We start from the raw sequence: 20,163 nt of genomic DNA on the forward strand, positions 1-20,163 counted from the left end.
CGCTATTGAATAGTAGTGTGTTTTACCGCCCGCCATCCCTCAATCCACTTCTCTATTCATCCCTCAGGTCATCTCTATATCCCTCAATCCATCTCTAATAACAGCTCTGCATTCCCTCCTCCATTTCTTTATCCTTTTCTATATCCTTATGTCCACTTGTATATCCCTCCATCCACCCATCTCTATACCCTTCCCTCAATCCATCTGTATATCACTCAATGTATCTATATATCCCTCTATCATTACCAGCCACCGACAGTATCTGCATCTTTTGATTTGCCCCTATATTCTGCCCTCCATCTCTCACCCTTCTCCATATCCCTCCATTCATATCTGTCGACATTTCTACATCTCTACTCAATCTCTTTATGCATCCCTATCATTTTCCATTCCTTTCTCTATCTCCATGTCTATGCATCCCTTTCTCTCCCTCTCTCTCCTTCTGTCCATCATTCCATCCCTCCATCTTTCTTTCCATTTCTTCCACTTTCCATCCATCCCCATTACTCTCAATCAATCCCTCTACTTCCATCACCCTTCACATCTTACTTCACTTCATATTTATCCATCTTTACATCTCTTTAATCATACCTTCCACCTACAACCCATCCTTTCTGCTCTCTATCAATAACCTTATGTCTTTATCCATGCATCTACATCTCTTTCATCTATCTATCTATCTATCCTGATGGCTCTATCCAGCCCTTCTTCTCTCTATTCCACTATCTCCTTGCATCTGTATCTGAAAAAGTTGTCTCAACTGACTTTTAAAGCCCATCCCTAAATCCTTACCTGTCGTGTTCTTTGTCTACCAAATGGTAACGGGCGCGGAAGGCCACCAGGTGGGCATAGTAGGCGGGCGCGGGTATGGACACCGAACGAGTACAGCGCACGTATGTGTGGCACAACTGGTAAGTGAGCAGCTGGAACTCGTCTGCTGTGAAACAATTGTCGTCCCACAGCACGTGGTAGTGGGAGGGCCGGCTGGTGCCCTGATAGTATTGGGTATTAAAATATTGAATGAATATATCGGAGACCTAACTTCGTAATAAGAGCACTTACCTGTATTCCAGCGTGACTGCAGAGGTAAAAGTCAAACTCGTAAGGATGCGTGATGTCCGTATCCACTGTCGTACCAGCGGGAATGTTTCCGCTGCGCCCGACCTGACGAACACCTCAGCGCTATTTTACTTCATTCCATAATAAAAACCTTCTTTTATGAGAAAATAACATTTTTTATAGTTACATTCTTTAACAATAGGTACTCATATATATTCATTAGGGAAAAAAGTTGCAATCATCAATAAGTCACATTATAGAGAACAAAATCATTTTAGCAAGAGCCTAAACAAAATACCTGGAAACAAAATGTCACAATCTTGCAATAAGTAAATCTGATTTCCTGAGATTAGTTTTAATTTTCAAAAATGTAACTTTACAAGAAGTCAATCAATTTGATCTTTCTATCAAACAATCATCAAAAGACGTGAATTGAGTCATGCTTTGGAAACATGATGACTTAAGTTTTGAATTATTTAAGTAAGAATAGTTTTACACCACTCTGAAAAAAAAATTGATGAACTATATGTTTTCATTCATATTTTTTACCAAGAAAAAAGGTCAACTCTTACAAAAATAGTAACATTGGTTCATCAGGAAAATACAAAAAGAATAACTTTACTCTTGTTAAAAAATGTTTTTAAGTAACAAATGTCTGTCTAGATTTCAAAAAATAGATAAATCCTGACAAAATAAAAGACTAAGGATTGAAACCTGATGCTTTTACAGAGCATTTACAGAGTAGGGCAGAAAGGTGAACAAAGGACACAAAATGTTCATGTCGGGATGTGACTCACTCTTTCGTTGCGGTCGGCGCAGAAGAGGCGTGTGTGGTGGCGCTTTTGCACCACAATGTAGGTGATACCCGGCTGGTACTCCTTCTCCAGGCTGATGCAGGCCTCACGGATAGCCAGCAGCTCGTAATACAGCACCTGGACCAAAAAAAAAACCAAATGCGTCATGCATAAATCAGCACATAACAACTCCCCCTTTAAAAATGAACCAGACCTGTCTGAACTGGCCTTCAGACACTCCGTCCCTGTAGAAGATGATGCGGGTGGGTTTGTAACGTGTGGACTTGTAAAACTGGATTAGCAGCTCGCGCACCATAGAGGCCAGATCCTGGATCACTTCCTGCCGGGGCCTCTGCACCCGCACTGTGGCACAATACCGGCTAGGGTGGGCGTCCATGCTACCTACCACCTGGAGGAGACATAAATTATTATACCAGTATCCTCGACAGTGAACTAAAATTTATATGATCAAACTCACTGCTGCAATTGAGGGTTTCTTGCCATCCCCGGCAGGTGGGTGTGTAACATCAGCTCCTAGGAAGATAACTGGCTGCTGAAATACCGACGGCCTGTAGAATGGGACACAAAACAAGATGTTGTTGCTACTGTAATAAGATTTAAAGTGTTAAATAAGTGCAAGAAGGCTTACCTTTGGTGTGGCACCAGGATGTTGTTGATGCCCCCCAGCTTGACGTTGATCTTGAGGCAGAGGTTTGAGAGGGTTTGAGGGGACGTTTTCACCACGTTCTTCACCTGAACGCATTGAGTGGCCATGCCCAGGAGAGTGTCTCCCACACGCTTCACTTCGGCTAAAATTGGGCATAAAAAAAACTCAGTGGGACGTTCAAACATTTTAAAGAAAGGTCAAAGGAAGTTAATTCGTATGCCCTCGGCATGTAATCTTAGATTTAAATGTTTATTTTTTATTTAAACCATGTTTTGGTGAACCATTGTGTAAAAATAAATAGTGACAATCATTGCTACCTGTTACAGCAGTGGTGGAACTACGGCCTGCTCGGCCTTTTCCTCCAGTCTGCTAGTATATTTGATTATTTACTACACATAAAAGTATTGTTTTTGTGTCACTTGTCCTCAATGTCCCTATGGGCCTTCCCCATAAAAAAACATTTTTCATAAAACATTGTACTGCGTTGTGCACATTTAGACAATGTAAATGTGATTTCTATAATTTTACATGTTTCGCTATTTGCATTTTTTATCATGTATATGGTTCATTTAGGAAAGGAATCACTGAATTTGTGTAAATTCTTGTAAAATTGAGTGCATGATATGTAGTTTTTTTAAATTCTGAGCGCTTTAAAGTGAAAGTTGACTGTATCTTCAACGTAATTATGAATAATTCTATTTATTTATGACCAAAGATGAATTTGATGAAATAATCTATTAATAAACAAATATAAAATGATATATGCACATTTACCTTTCTGCATGTACAGTAACTCATGAAGGCATATTGAAAATATTTTTTCCTGATGCATTGCCAATGTATCAGAACGACATTTCGTGTTAGCAGATACAAAAAAATTAAATCAATCTTTTCTGACCACTTTGCTCACTTTTTAACTCAATGCAGCACACGGCTCAAAAAGTTTGCCCATCCCTGTGTTACAGTTTATGACGTTAATACTTTAATCATCTTACCGTAAACAGGGGTTTTTCCGGGCAAAATAACAATGATGAGCTGCAATCCGGCATATGTGTTCTTCAGGTGTCTAAACATTGGCTCCACGCTGTCTGCTCCCTGTGCATACTTGCAGAAGCACGGCTGGCCCTGGATGGGCATGCCGGCGTCCTTTGAGATCTTTCGTAGCTGGTCTGTGAACGCCCTGGGCAGACATTTTTTACATTCGGTTTTACATTAGTACCGCCATGCCCGCATCATTCAAAACTCAAGGTTTTTATATTTTCTGACTTGAGAATGTCTTCCCGACACTGCCGCTGAGTAGCAAAGCAAGCGATAGCCCACATCTTGATTTCTACACCCGTGTGGAACTGCTTGCCCCTCATATCCCACACGCCGTGACTGGGCGTGGCGACTGTGCGGTTCTGAAATTACAGGTGCAGTCTCACTGTGTGGACTATTGATTGAAGTAAAACATGTAGACATTTACAAACACACATCTCATTACACAATGCATCTAGAACAGGGATCACAAACATTTTTGAAGCGGCTACCAGATTTTATATGTTATTATTAGATTAAATAGGGTCAGTCAACCAGTAGAACATCTGCCTTATATAAGGGCACTGAGTGATTTATAAACATAAATTATAGGCTAATTTTGTAAATAATTTTGGAAGAATTGATCATGCAAAACAAAGACACAGACTTTTCATGCCAGTTAGAAATCCAACTTACTAGAAAATCACAATGACCCATAACTGGAAAACTTTACAACCAGTCTGCGGGGCACTCAGGTGCTCTTAGGGGGCTAGCTGGTGAAGTTATATACTATTTTATACACTGGTGCCTGCGGGAACCATGCTGCTGATCTAAAAAGTATTTCCGTTGCTTCACCAATTTTTTAACATGTGTGTACAATTCTGATGGAAAAATGTGATAGATTTTGGAAAAAGGGAGACTGAAGTCAAGTTTAAAATGTACTTTTCTCAATCCAAGCTGCTTCAAATGCTTAAAAAAACAAACAGTTCACAGCACAAACACATGGAAGCACATTGCTGCATATATATCCACAGCATTGTGACAAAACCAAGCTTACTTTGATCTGCCAACTTTTAAAAAAGCACATTGTTTTCCAGTCTCCACAAAAATTCAAACAATTAAACTCTTGTATGAGCCAAAGCATTTTTCCAAAATTTACTTGTAAAACTCATAAAACAAATCCTATCAAATGACCAAAGACATGTGTTAATTCATAATGAGGCTCAGACTGAAATTAAGCCTTGAGTAGGTAGAACCAACAAAACGTACAACAAACGATTTAGTTTCCCCATTACAAAAAGTGGGGGGGACAGTACGACACACAAAAACACGAGAGAATGGGTGTGATTTAAAAGAAGGGTACCATAAAGTGCTCTGTGCTCACCCTGCCGCCGTACTGCAGCATGGGGGCGGGTAGCACTCGCCCTGTCACGTGAGCCATTTCGTCGCGCACTTTGAACTGGAACTCCTGGACGAAGGGGTCAGCGTCGTAATTCGCGCTTCGTACCTAAGACAGGAAAATGTAAGAATGGTCAGCTTTGAAATAAAGAAAATAAAGACGACAAAGATTTGTTCCGTGGGTCTCACCAGTCTGCTGATTTCTTCCTGTCGATCGGGCGCCGAACGAGCTGTGGCCTTGATCATGGTGGACGTCTGATTATCTGTCAGCTTTTTGATGCATCGCTGACCGGCTACAATGTTACACACCTAAACAAACGGGAGTATCTTAGTTATTTTCCCCCTGTGGTTGTTTCAATGTACTTAGAAGAAAAGGGACTCTCACCTCAAGGGGCAGGTAGGTGTGCTTTTGCTCCTGGCCCACCTGCAGGCAAGGCAAGTGGGGGTATTTAAGCTGCAGACTATACTTCTCCCTGAAGTACTGGGCTACGGTGCGCTCCACAGTCTGGCCATTCTCCAGCTGGAGGGGAAACCTGCAGGAAGGCAAAAATGTGGCGATGAACACCCACGATAAACTCGTGGCTATCTGCTTCTTGGGCCGATTAAAAAAAAATACAAAAATACAGTGTCCCATCACCATATCACGGTTTGACTTTCATGTTAGTTATGCCGAGGTTTCGGCGGCACTTTAAGAGTGCGAGTACACAGGAACCTATCAGAAAACTGCCTTCTGTTTCCTGGGCATGAATTGGAGAAATTAAAATTGATTGTTTACATGACTAGTGACATACAAATAATCCCTTAGCTATGCTGTTTGCAATGAATCTGTTAAGGGGGGCAAGCACGTCATCATGATAATACTGTAAACGGTGTTTACTCATTTAACTTTTGACATGAATTAAAAAGGATGATTTTATTCATGTCACTCACCAAAATTTATTAGGTACTGTGCTTGTTTGCTCTCGACCCAAATGTGGGCCCCATTGCTGTGTGCCTTGCCAACAGCATGGACATATACTATATGTGGATGGAAATAACTTGTGCATCCACTTTAAGTTGACTGTAGCATTTTCGCCATGTGGGAAAAATAAAATGTATAGGTCTTTGTGAAACCAACAGATACACATAAGGCCTTCTTAGCGACTAAAACTGATGTTGGGTGTATCATTTGCCTCTGAACTCCAAGTCCCACAGTGCTTCGCTGTTTTTATGTCCCAAAGCACTGTGGTACTATCCTGGATTTTGTAGTTATTCACTTACCAACGGAACAGATTAACAGCAAAAATCAAGAAAATACTGTACAAAAAGAACCTGTATTTTCCATTAAAGTCGGCTGGTAGTGAATTACAAATTCTTATTAATTATTTAACTAAGACGACAAACGTTTAAGGGCTGGCTCCCTGCTGGATGACTCACACCAGCTCCATAATGAGCCAGTCGACAAGCGTCTGGTTTTCTGGTTTTTGATGAGCAGCCGCTCCCATCCAAATGACCACAAAACCCTAATCGTGACTCACGTTTGATGGCTGGCTGGCCGGCGGGTCACATTGCAGACACGGTACTTCCTTCGCATGGTTCCACAGTGCGTCACCTCCACCTTCAAGCCTGAAGACAAAAACAAAGTGAGCACGTTTTGTTTTAAGTCTCCTACAGCGACTATTTACCTTTGATTTCTTTGGTGAATTTGACCCGGTGTGAGTCGGTGAGAGGGCGGGGCTGTTCGTCTATGTTGTGGATGTCAAGCACTTCGCACATGAACTGGATGACTGGCTGTGCCTTGTAGAAGGCAGTGGCAGACACTACCAGATAAAAGAACAAACATGTCAAATGCTGTATAGTTACTAAAGTGACATCAATCAAATAAAGCAGCCATTATCAAAGCAGAGCATAAAAAGTGTTCTAATTACATACAACTTTAAGGGTTATAGCTGTTACTCAAGTGACTGTCCATCGATCAAGCGTGAAATTGACCACCAAGGAAATCCTTTGTGAGCTTCCCAAATCTAAAAATGAGCCTGTGAGCAATCTATTTTTACTTTACAGTCCAGATGATTTGCATAATGGCCATGTCACAAGTTTCTTTCTTTATTTGACCATCTCAGAGAAATGGGCAGGCGACACCACTTTAAATGGTCTGTCAAAAGGTAAGACAACCTGCATTATATTTTTGTAATCCAAAAATGAAGGATATGTTTGATAAGTAGCACAAATGCGTTCTCAATATGATAGGCATTGGGATTGTCTTATTATAAAATCTGTCTAGTTAATATTGTGTATGTAGTCCAGGCCTTTATGAAAGGGATCTTTAGTATAAATACTGTATTGTTTTTGTTAATGACGAGAAATCAGTAGGTACGCTAAATGGGGATTCAAGGGACAAGGGTAAGGTGGAATATGGTTTGAAATCAAGGTGGCTTGTGTTGCTTTTTAATTATTTAAAATATACTATCCCAAAAAAGCATGATTTGTTAATTGATTAAGTTGCTCACCTCCTCTCTGTTCACCTTAGTATATACACAAATATACAACACACAAGTTCCATGAAAGTGGGCCGGGTCATCAAAGTCTTTGTCCATGGTAAAAGACCAGGTGAAAACAGTTTTCCTACAGTTTTAAAACAGACTCATGCTTAGCTTTCCTTTAAATTTAATTATTTCTTGCTTGTCGACTGCTACATTAGCTCCCCGTGATAGCAACTAGCAAGCTATCTAATACAGGAAGGTTAGACAGGTTGTTATGCTTCCGTCATCAAGAATTTGTAACACCAATATTTAACGAGTGAACTCATATATATCTGCCATGATGCACCACTTTGACCACTGGGGGAATATGAACCCATAAACACGCATACACTCGGGTTATGAGTAAAACACACTGAATGTAAAACTGGAGCCTGTTCCTTCATTGTACATTTATTTGACAGAAAAAAGTGGCAGTCTAGAAGTGTGTTATTTATTGTGGGAAACAGGCCGTTTTCCTGGAGAAGAGTTCCTCCCGACCAATTTAGCTTTTCAAATATGAAAACACTACAAGCCAGTGAATAAGTTGCACAAAGGAGGAGTTGGGGTTGTTGCAAAGTTGTGACGTCATTGAAGGGAGCAACATTTTCAAAATGTCAAAACCCATTAACACAACGGGTGAGGCCAGTTCAGAAACAGACAGTGATTGTAGTGAACAGTGACTACATACCGCTCATTTCTGCTTGGAGTTAGGCGATTGTGGCTCTTCGAGAGTTGTGTCACGGTTGGTATAATTTTGTTCAGCAAGCTCCAGCTTTTTGTTGCTGGTTCCTGGTTAGCCTGGCTGCTGTGGCCACCTTTTGTTGATCTGTCCCGGTTAAAACCCCTTTGGTGGCTCTCCATGTATTTTTTTCCAGTTAGCCTCTTTTAGGCTGCTTGCCCTAACCTCTTTGACTAATTGGCATGTAAACTATTAGAGTGACTGGCTTGCAAGCGTGCTGGTCGTACCCTGAGGTCAAACTTCAGGAAGTCAAAGATGAGACAAGCTGTCTTCAAAATACATCATCTCGGAAAATAATTAGACTATACACACGAAATACTTACAGATCATATGCATAAAACCTGTACTATTTCCTCAAATTGGACGTTTAAGAATTTGGGAATACCTTTGAGAACTAGATGGTTTAAATCCAAAGAAACAGGCCCCAAGGCAAATAAACCGTGGCCAGCCCTGCACACACGTGGCCGTCACACTCTCTCACAGACAAACACTCGCCTACACCGCCCCGAACACACGTACACCGTTTACTCACTCTCTCCAACAGAAACAAACTGACAACATACACGTGAAGGCTATCTCTTTCAGTCCAAAAGCATCTTTTAAAAAAAAAAAAATAAAAAAAAAATGTGACACATTAGGGCAATCACCCTGCAACCTCACAGCCCTACTCACACAACCACACACTGCCCTGTTTCCATGGAAACCAATTAGTCAGCTCCAACCAACCCAAAGGACTTAGCTTCTTTTCAGCCAACAGTGGCACAAGCGCCAATGGACTGTTGCATGTAAGTCTGAACCGCTGTGAGCTTACCATCGATGTTGAGCATCATCTTCCACATGGCGGGGCGCACAGACTGGTGAAAGCCAAACCACACCTCCCGTCCTCCGCCCAGTGGGTGATCGTAGCCCTCCGGAGCAGAGAAGAAGGAGCGGCCCACCGGGGTATACCTAAAAGCAGAATCATTTTTTAGCAAATATTTTGCTTAGTTTCATAATTCCACTGACATAGTGTCCCAGTCATCACAACATAACTAATGCGGTACAACTTTTTGGTTCCTGTTTCTTAGAGCAATGGTTGACAACCACCAGGATGAGGATCGGAACTAGGCCTTACAGAAAGGTATTCAAGTTCCATTATGTTTCACTGACATTAGAAGTCCTTACACCTTCCATTTCCAATCATTTGGCACGCAGGTTGACGTGTGTTAAACATTACGATAGCGACCAGAAAGGGTTTGGTATTAGCACGTCAGCCTAACTGTTCAGAGGTCCTAGGTTCAATTCCAGCTACCGTCCTCCTTGTGTGGTGTTTGAGTGTTATACATGTGCCCTCAAGCACCCAGATTACCTCCCTCATTCCAAAAACCTCGCTGGGATGGCCCCAGTATCCCAGCAACCATCGTTAGGGTAAGTGGCTCAAAAGGTTAAAGGATGCGAGTTTGGTGCAATGTTGCGAGGACATCTAAATGTTTCACATGACTACACAGCAGACTGGATGTAAATGGTCTGCATTTATACAGCGCTTTTCAAGTCAATGATGACCTCCCAAAGCGCTTTACAACGTGCTTCAAACTTTTCCCTTTTACACACTAACTAACCAGCATCAGCCATGCAAGGCAGATACCTGCATTGGGGATTCAGTGTCTTGCCCAAGGACACTTCGACATATATCACAGAGGAGCCGGGAATCGAACCTGCCAACTCTTGATCCCAAAACGAGCTCTCTTACTCCTGAGCTAATGCCACCTTTTCACACTCATTATTTTTGATATTATTATTATAAAAGTCACAATTGTTATTATTCTTGTTATTGTTATAATGATAGAAAATGTAAAAACATTTTAATGCAGTACTTGGGCAGGGCTGTGAAAACATTGTCAGACAATGAACTAGTCTGGAACACAGAAGGTTGCCAACCACTACCTGAGTGAACTCAGAAAAAATTGAATGACGAAAGACACTCAAAAGGTTGAATCATATCTACTGTAAATAGGACGAGAAAACATAAAAATGTCTGAGCTTTTATTATACTACATAGTGGCACTGAGGTGCAAAGGCCGCACATTTTCCAATGTGTGAGGATGCCAGTGTGATAACGGAGCTACTCTAAAATGAAAGATGGATCGCGAAACCTTTTGATAAAGCTTGATAGATATCATGGTGATATTACCTGCTGAAGCTTAGGGAAGTAATATTGGGATAGAAGATGGACTGGCAGGAGCAAATGAGCTTGCTTTGATTTCCGTTTGGATGGCTGTGGATGATATTGACGCCCTTCACCAGTGGTCACTAATGTTTTTAAGACCAGACCTACATTTTTGTCACCGTTTATCGAGAAGGCCTACCAATCTGATATGTTTTTCCTATAACGTACCATGTTATTTTTGTGTTGTTACCTTGTTATTAGTATGTTATTCCCAGGTAATTATAAGAAGTAGCGTTGAAATAGTGAAAATGAAATGGTCAAAATATTCAAACACTAAAACGTCTGTCTTGTGTAAGGGCACCGAGTGATTTACATACAGAGATTATAGGCTAATTTTGAAAAGAAGAAATGATCACAAATTTAAGGACACAGTCAATGATTTCAAATGCCAGTAAGGTAATGTAAATCCCTAGGAAAAAAACAATGACCTATTACTGGTGAGCTATTCTCAAAACAGGGGTGGCTGGCACGGTGCAGAGGTCCCGGGTTTAATTCCAGCCATCGGTCTCCCAATGCGGTGTTTGCATAGTCTTCCTGAGCCTGTGAGGGGTTTCCTCCAGTGTTCTCCGGTTTCTTATCACATTCCAAAAACATGGTTGATAGTCAGGTCAGAATAGTCCCTTGGCGTGACGGAGCGAGTTGTCTGGTTCTGTGTGTCCTGGCTGGCAACCAGATCAGCATCTTCCCTGCCCCCTGCCTGAAGACTGCTGAAATGGGCTCCAGCACCCCGCGACTCTACCGAGAATAAGCGGTAAAGAAAATGGATGGATGGGTCCAGGGGTTACCAGTGATCTTCGGGGCTACCTGGTACCCGCAAGCACTACATTGGTGACCCCTCGGAGTTGGGCTTAAGATCTTACCTCCGATACAATAACATTATTGTCCATTATCAATTGATACGTATTTTGTTTAGACTGAATGATTGACCTATCCTACCAAAAAAGGTAAAATTCATAACAAATTTAAATTCATTGCAAAAGGTAAGTTAGCATTTCAGAATTGCAGAATAAAGAGTCATCATTTACTAAAGGTGGGGTGCATTGTTTTAGGTGTTCTTAAAAAAGTTAAAAGTGTAATGTTTTCTCCATTAAATATGTGTTAATAGTGCCCAACAGAGTTTAAAGAGCCCTTATGATTTGTTTGAAATGACACCTATATCATTTTATCTTACTTTTGTCAGACCTGTTAAAAGCGGAACACATTAGGTTCGAGGCTGGGGGGAGTTCTGGAGAGAGACGTCATTCTGTTTTTTTTTTTTTTTTATTACCATTTGTGTGTAGAACATAAAAATGGCGAAAATAGAAAAAAGCCTGCTTCTGGTAAAGTCCAAACGCCAACACAAACCCTCAAAGAAAATCAAAAAAGAATAGTTCATTCAAGCATGTCTCGGAAATGCATGCACTTGCACGCAAATCATGAAAAGGCTGACCAAGGCTGCAATCAATACTTTAAGCCATGAGATGGTGGTAGAGAGAAAGTTTTCATATGCCGCACCCCACCTTTAAGTTTATTCACACTCACTTCATTGATGGCAAGTGTCTCAGCACCACATCCACGGCATGCACAGGGTTGGTGCTAATGGGCTTGTCCAGCTCCAGGGGTTCGGGCATGCTACGACCCGTCAACACTTCGTGAAGCATGTGCCAGCTCACCAGGGAAATGAACTTGATTGACACTTTGAAAGGACGATCTTTTCCCCCCTCACCTGGCAGAGTGACATCCAGGTCCACCTTAGAAGAGTGCCAGTTAGGTTAAGTCAGACAGTTTGGCTTTTTTGGTGCAGTAATTGTCAACTATAGAATTATCTAACCCCTGTGGGTGCCACAGGAAGCGGGTTGGCAGTGTACAGACTCCTCTTGCCATCGTAGACCGGTCTGCGATCCCCAAAGATGGTCACCTTGAAGTGTTGCACCATAGAGTCAACCACCTCCCTGAGAGACCACAGCAAATTTGGAAATTCATTCGGAAATGTCACACTGAAATCTTTAGGAAGGGTGGATGCTTACCTGTTGACTCGCCGCGGGCACTTGTCAGGCTTGATGTCCACCTCATAGAGGTAGACATCCATCTTGGGGATCTCTACCTGGAAGCAGTTGGCCAGCAATTTGATGGGCTTGCCCATCGTGCCATAACCCGGCCGCTGAGGCATGGCGAACAGGGACTGGGCCCCAACGGCTCCTGTGGTCAGAGGAGAAGATGAGTACATTAAGAGGGTTTAAAAAACAAAACAAAAAAACAATAGTAATGATCTAAGATAATTTAATGATGATAAATTCAATCTACCATATTTAGAATAAAATTTGTATTTATTGTTATTGATAACAATTTAGTGTATAACGTTTACGAGATTAGACGGGGCACTTGAAGATAAACATACAATTAAAGTGTTAAGTTCAAACTTAAATAGAAACTCAAATAAGGTAAGAAGACTTCAATGGATTTTAAACATGCAAGGAGAGCCGCGAGAGGAGCGTTCAGATAATAGAATTCTACCCCTTCCTAAAGCTCTCCTCCGGTCCTCCTCTTCTTATTAAATCTTCATGGTTACAAAAAAAATATAAAGCCTAAAGGGTATGGGAAAGACAGCAACACGATTGGCCAAAAGCGACAATGATGCAATTATCAAAACAACAAACAACAGGAAGGCAAAATAAGAAACTAGCATCCAATCAAATCCCCTTTGCACTTGCCCAATAGTAAAAACAGAACACACTTAAAAAAATACATTAAAAAGAAAAATAATAAGAAAAAGAATATTAAAGAATATTTGGATGGATTAGCAATATTCACAATGCAGTGCTTTGGACTGGCCTAGGTCTTAAGTGCATCAGAAAAATAGTGAAATGAAAATAGCATAATGGCGCTAGCTTCAACATTTGAAAAAAGAAATTTAAAAAATAATTATAAATATATATTTTCTATGCATAGGCATGATATTTTGTTTAAGGTGATGATGTCTCTGGGGAAAAATTGTCTCTGAGCCCGTTAGTCCTTCTTTTCAGGGACCTGTATCCTCTTAATAATTACTACGTAATTCTACTTCTGGTGTGTGCAGGTGAAAGTGTTGTAATGTCCGTTACTTTTGTTGCTGTTGCTTGTGTTCCCGCATCATCCCTTTAAAAAAAGACGTGTCTCGAGGGAAGGGGGAGGTGGCAGATGCGGAATCTTTGTGGTTTGCAGTGAGTTTTAAAGTCAGTCCGGTTGCACGTAAACGGTGTAAGTTGCAACCAACAGTAGCTTTTATGTACTTGTTTATGCTGTTCGTTACTTTGTTGTTAAATTGGCGTCAAGACTTTATCAGTGACTGAGTGCATCATTTATCATTGAGGGCCATTACATTGGTGTCAGAAGTTTCGGATTTGCCGCCGCTCGTCTGGAACGCTCAAAGGAATGGGTGGTTTACTACCCAAGGGAGCCGACCAAGCGCTTAAACAAGAATCCCTTTGTATTTGCAATTGATATGCTCGCATCAAGCTTCACCGAATGCGGTGCCCAAAACACCAGTTTTCAAAGCCCGTCAGGAGTGATTGGTGCGGATATTATATCACATGGCCTGCCGTTAAAATGCTCAAGTTCTCCGGTAATTGGAGTTGGGAATTAGTCGTTGGGACTTAATGGTGGTCAAATGAAACGAAAGCCGTGAGATTGGTGCTGTCGCTGACTGATGACACAGAACTGAGGAACGTGACCAACGAAACATCTCGGATGAGAGAAGGACAGTTGTGTTCGTCCTGGGAGACCTAACAACTCATTCAGCCTGGGTGGCAGATGTGGCTGGTTCTTGCATATTAGGTCAAGACTTTTTGAAAGCTGGAAATATTGAATAAAGTATCTATCTATTAATATTGTGGTGAACTTGGGAGCTGGGGTACTCATCCTGACAAGTGGTCAGCGTGTAAAGCTCTCAGCGGGATTCTGAGGTAGCCACCAGTAACACCACAATATTAGAAGTGGGAAGTCCGCAGGGGGAAGCACCAGTAATGAATCTACAGCGATCAACGGAAGATCGGGTAGAGTTTGCTTGCCTCGAAATGGACTTGGCCAAGTCCTGGGCCTACCCCAGAGATTGAGGGAAATACCTAGGTGGTTGAAGATGTTTTTGTTTACCCCTCTGGACGCTGGGCTTCATAAAGGGGAAGGCAGTGTAATATCTTACCTATGTTGCTGTTGGTCCCTTTGAGGAAGGAGGAGGCAACAGATGGGGGACCTTTTTGCTTTGAAGTAGTGTGCTTTTAAGTCAGTCTGTGTATGCACATGAACGGTGTGAGTTGCGACCAACAGTAACTCTTGTGTGAATGTTTATACTGCATGTTATTTTGTTATTAGATTGCAGACGAGACTTAATTGGCGACTAAGGGCATCACTGATAATCGAAGGGCAATACAGTGCAACAGAAATCAGGATAAACATTTAGATACCCATCATAAACACAAAGTTAGTAGTGAGATAAAACATTAGTGACGAGTTACATTTACTTGAGTAAGTTTTGGGTCATTTTGTACTTCTGGGAGTTATTTTTAGTCACAATACTTTTTACATTTACTTGAGTAGATTTGTGAAGAAGAAACAAAACTCCTACTCTGCTACATTAGGCAAAACTCAGAATCCCCTCTATGTAACTACATACATACACGCTGTCTTTTTTTCTCCTCGGTGAGAGCCACTGTGCGGCCCAAGCTCCGCCTCTTTAAAAGGGGTAGAGTGAAATACCAAGCAGGTGGCCGGCTTAAAGAAAACCGGCGGCTGTGTTATCTGCCATGAAACCCAAGGATAAAAAGCAAAAAATGACTGCATAGAAAATAAATTGTATTAATGTTATTTATTTACTTTAAATTTTCAAAACACATTATGCAATTTTTTTTTTACAATCTGCAAAATAAAATGACATAAAAATATATTTTTAAAATTGTATTTCTTCAATTTTATTTAAAAAAAACATTATATAATTCATCAATGAACTTTAGGTGGGATCATTTTGACAACTGGCTGATATTGATACATGCAGCATGTTTTGCGTTCATTATATGGCTCATAAGGCTTTTATTTTTGGAGGGGCTCCTGACAAATTGTTTTTACGTCCTATATGGCTCTTCCAAAATGTTGGGGTGCCGATCCCTGGGCTAGCTTGTTCTGCCTGCAAAGTGTGTAAAAAAAATTACTAATGTGCTACTCGTGCTTTTTAATTCGATTTATACTATTATAAACTTATTGTTTATTCAAGTACTTGAATTTACCTAGTATATTTATTCTATTTTTAAATTAAATGCAATTTATTGTTGATTAGGTGGGTATTGGTGATTTGATGATCTGATTAAATGGTTGTTTAAAAATATAAATATAAATAAGACGTTTGCTAGTAACTCGGTACTTGAGTAGATATTTCACCAAGTACTTCTTTACTTCTACCCAAGTTATTATTTGATTACTACTTTTTACTTTTACATGAGCCATATTATTCTGAAGTAACCCTACTTTTCTGGCTACTCTACCCACCTCTGAAAATACAGCACCAAAACGAAAGAGTTCACTAAAGATAAAACAAACAAATCAGAAACTCCTAGCTTTAGGGTAAACAAAGCTAGTTACCACGCAGTGACTGATAAACACATCTGACTGTGTACGGAAGTAATTCCAAATGTCAACCATAAAGCTGACGGGAATTCATAGCACGATAAGCGGTGAGTGGCATTTTCAAATTCAACAACAAAAGCACCCATACAGCTGTGAGTCTGTTCTATTGGAATCGTAGATATTTATTGCTCAGAGATGTCTCACGCATGAGTCACTGTGCATCCACTTTGCCTCTCTTTATAAAAAACAAAAAACAAAACCTAAACGTGCGGAGCACATGCCGGAACTATTTGAGTGTCTGCTGAGTCTTGGCTGCCATGTCATGCTTGAGAAAACATTTTGAGTCACCAGAGTATTTGAATATGGCTCTTGTAGTCCCCCTCCCCTGCCCCACTTCAATAAAAATGGGGAGTTTAGTAAGTCAAGCACCAGTAAATCAAGTGATTCATCATAGATTTGACTCACATGTGCATGGACAGAGGGTAGATTGAGGCCTCTGCAGAGGGGGGAATTACCAAAACAACACAAGTCTTTGGGTTTTCTCAAGTTAAAACACTGCTCCTCTAGAGGACTTTCACGCAAAAAAAATACGTAATAAAATAAAATGCATACAAAATGCATGAACCGTTTCATGATTATTTGCTGGAGGCAGTTTGAGAAAAGACAACAAAATTAAAATGGATATTCCTTTATACAGGTGTGTCAAAGTCAAAATGAGAATAGAAAAGTTCGTCTTAAACCAAGTCAACTTTTGTTATTATAGGCTATGTGTTAAGGTTGTGGTCTTATTTATCGCAGTAAGTGTCCCGAAATTTTCCGCATATTGACTGACTCATCTACGGCGAGCTCTGAATGTCACTGCTGAGTACTAGCTAGATTAGTTTGTACAGAACGAGGCATGCGTCACAGTATCCGGCTAATAAGACTCAGATGTGACATTCAGCAGGCAAATTCGAACATACTTTGATAACAACAAAAATGCTGCAATTTGTTTTCCTGCTGCGCTTGTGTCTTATCCGCAAGATTATTTCTGGTGGCATTCTTTTGCTTCCTGCAATCATGAATGCTTGTGCGCCTTGTTTCTGGGTGAAAACATAAAGACTCCTATGTTCTGTGTACTTGGTTTTAGAACCAGGGTGTTTAAATAAATGCAAAAGTGAAGCAAGTCAGGATGTTAAGTGAAATATAATTTTAATGGAAAATACGTTCACCCAAGCTTCCAGAGCTAAAAATAGAATCAAGCATTTCACTGATTAACCCAACGATTACAAGGTTTCCCAAAAAATGTATGCACACTTCGACATTAAATATCCTTTTTTTTCTTTTTCAGATTTGGTTTTGGAATAAGAATGGCTAATACTGGGCTTATGTTCGTACAAAATGGTTCTGAATACATTCTGGAAATGTGAAAAAATAGCTGTACTTGTAACCCCTCTGACTAGCAGCAACACTGAGAAAAAAAAAATGGAATAGGGATAGGGACTTAAAAGCTTCTGCTTCAGCCTACACCCTTTTGACACATAATTGTCTCATCTCATTAGCTACACCGCTTATCCTCAGTAGGGTCGCGGGGGTGCTGAAGCCCATCCCAGCAATCATCGGGCAGTGGGCAGGGGACACCCTGAACTGGTTGCCAGCCAATCGCAGGGCACACAGGGACAGACAACTCACTCGCTCATTCACACCTAGGGACAATTTGGACCGGCCAATTCACCTGAAATGCATGTTTTTGGAATATGGGAGTAAACCGGAGTGCCCGGAGGAAACCCACGCAAGCACGGGGAGAACATACAAACTCCACACAGGAAGTCTGGAGCTGGATTTGAACCCACGCAGGAGGTTCCCACATAATTGTATATTATAATATTGCATTGTGAAGCTGTTTGTGTGCAATTTCTTTGCGGTTTCCTTGTGTTAGTGATTGGTTAGTGTCCTTTTTGTGCCATGACCAAGTAAAAAGCCACAAAAAACAAACAGCAAAAAAAAAAAAGACCAATTATTTTGCAATAACTTGCACAAAAGGGGTCAAAATTAAAACATAATTTTTTTTCTCCAATTTTCTGAAAGAAAAAATATTAAGTGCTTTCAAAAAAATCCTCCCACAAATAAAGAAAAACTGCTAAAATATCAAAAATGCAAATAATACTATCAAATTAATTCTACTTTAAGTAAAGTGTCTCGTTATTACGAAAAATAAATGGCTTGTAGCTGCTGCACTTATAAGTCTATCTTTCCCTTTTATTTTTTACAAGGGCATAATTTTGGAGCATTTTAGCTCTTAAAACCAAATGCCAATGATTTAATTTCCCCCTTTGTTCTGGTCCGGAGCCTTTGCTCTGAAAATGCTGGTCTACTAGTGATCCCAAGAGCCAAGAAGAGATCCGCAGGTGTGAGAGCGTTCTCTATTCGGGTCCGGGTGCTGTGGAGTGCTCTTTCCCCAGAGATTCAATCTGCAACCTCAGTGGAAATGTTTAAATTTAAGCTTAAAACACACTTCTATTCTGTAGCATATGAATAACCTATATCTTATGTTGACAATATCTGTGTATTATTTGTTATTGCAACATTTGTTGCAGCCCGGTTATCCTGGAAGTGGGATTACCTCATGTGCGGTCCGTTAAAGGTTTCTTCATTTTCCTCATGTTGAAGTTTTTGAGTTATTCCTTGCCCTTATGTAGGTTTTAGATCAGGGGATGGTGTAATAAAAATCTGTGGCTTGCAAAAAGTCTGTGCAGCCCTTTGAGACTCTTTGTGATTAAGGGCTATACAAATAAACATGACTTGACTTAAAACACAGGATAATGAATAATTACAGCGATAGAATTAGGGAACTGATGAAAGTAATAATAATAATAATAATAATTTCCTTGTATTGTCATTCTGTGTAACAATGTACACAGAACGAAATGTCGATTGCACCTTGACCCGTTGTAGCGAGCCGATGCAGCCGCAGCCAACAGAGGGCGCCGCCGACCACTTTTTAAGTCTTAGGAATGACTCGGCCGGGGCGCGAACCACCGACCTCCCAGTCTCAAAGCGGGCGCCTTACCATCTAGGCTACTGAGTGCAGTAATTTGCACAGTCTCATGCAACAAACGAGTCTCAATCGCATTTTCGCCAACATAAAAAAGATTATACACACATCGAGTAGCACCAGCCAATCGACCATACCGACGGATTGAATGTCACATACAACTATGTGTTTCTGAATTAAAACTGTTGAACCGTGGACAGCTAGCTCGGTATTGTTAGCATATAAATATTAGCCAAATTACGGCTAATAACATGAAAGCAAGGAGACACAACAACCTTTGAGTAAATGTGTTGTTGGCAATAACTTGGCAGGGTCCTGTTTTGACCTTCATCTCCTTCCTTCTTGTGTGCGTAATAAAAAATAAACAGCTGCAACAAGTACAAACTCCACCTCAGTGAACGCCAGTTTCACACGGCTCACCATACATTAGACGTCATTTCAACATGTATCTTTCATAACTCTTTTCGGTTTAGTTTTTTCTTTTGGACAAAACTGAAAATTCGGTGCACCCCAATTAGACACTCAAGCAGAGATTTTGTTTGACCTTTTTTGGGGGGGGAATTTACCATATTCATTCTTGTATAATGCGGATTTTTATAGTTTGGGTGCGTGTTATAAACTAGGTTTTACAGTGGTATATATTACCATATTTGTGCAATGACTGATCAGTCGAAAAATATACCTGACCACAATTGCAAAACATCGATGCAATGAGAATCAAACTTAGATCGCGGCAGTGAGAACGCCGAATCCTAATAAGTAGACGACCAGTGATAGGCTTACATCTGAAAAGGCATTCCATTTAATCTCATTATGACGTTATTCGACTAACGGTTACAGAGACTAATTTAAAAGAAAAGAGACAACAGGAATTCATCCTGAAAGATATAAGTAAGAGCAAATAAAACACAATAAGGGAAACAACTCTCTGGTGTATCGGACAATGATTCAGACTTCAAAGGACAAAATACAAAATAAATTTCATATTGGTATGGTTTTCATATTTTATCTCGTCAATGATTTGATTAATTTCTGCATGTATTCAACAATGTGTGTCACTTAAAAAGCATAGTTTGAGAGGAGACAAAGTGAAAAAAAATGTATTCAGATTTTTAATAAATAGTAGTACGAGTTATACACTAGTGTTTGTTATACTCAAATACATACAATAAGTGGA

General features: G+C 40.5%; 1 protein-coding gene across 1 annotated transcript in view; it reads right to left on the reverse strand.

The window, feature by feature from the left end:
• Window positions 1-20,163, reverse strand: part of ago3a (argonaute RISC catalytic component 3a) — a 52,405-nt gene that overhangs the window by 11,213 nt on the left and 21,029 nt on the right. The window contains exons 2-18 of the mRNA XM_088327029.1: window positions 12,388-12,559; window positions 12,192-12,312; window positions 11,903-12,111; window positions 8,987-9,123; window positions 6,600-6,734; window positions 6,453-6,540; window positions 5,321-5,468; window positions 5,125-5,244; window positions 4,901-5,044; window positions 3,787-3,920; window positions 3,516-3,700; window positions 2,503-2,662; window positions 2,332-2,422; window positions 2,068-2,262; window positions 1,857-1,991; window positions 1,063-1,164; window positions 793-992 (exon numbers count right to left, since the gene is read on the reverse strand). Coding sequence (XP_088183155.1) covers window positions 793-992; window positions 1,063-1,164; window positions 1,857-1,991; window positions 2,068-2,262; window positions 2,332-2,422; window positions 2,503-2,662; window positions 3,516-3,700; window positions 3,787-3,920; window positions 4,901-5,044; window positions 5,125-5,244; window positions 5,321-5,468; window positions 6,453-6,540; window positions 6,600-6,734; window positions 8,987-9,123; window positions 11,903-12,111; window positions 12,192-12,312; window positions 12,388-12,559 — 2,476 coding nt within the window. The remainder of the gene's footprint in view (window positions 1-792; window positions 993-1,062; window positions 1,165-1,856; window positions 1,992-2,067; window positions 2,263-2,331; window positions 2,423-2,502; window positions 2,663-3,515; window positions 3,701-3,786; window positions 3,921-4,900; window positions 5,045-5,124; window positions 5,245-5,320; window positions 5,469-6,452; window positions 6,541-6,599; window positions 6,735-8,986; window positions 9,124-11,902; window positions 12,112-12,191; window positions 12,313-12,387; window positions 12,560-20,163) is intronic.

This window comes from Urocampus carinirostris, chromosome 2, assembly GCF_059441175.1.
Source record: "Urocampus carinirostris isolate Australia breed hairy pipefish chromosome 2, RoL_Ucar_1.0, whole genome shotgun sequence".
In the NCBI taxonomy this organism is placed as follows: Eukaryota; Metazoa; Chordata; class Actinopteri; order Syngnathiformes; family Syngnathidae; genus Urocampus; species Urocampus carinirostris.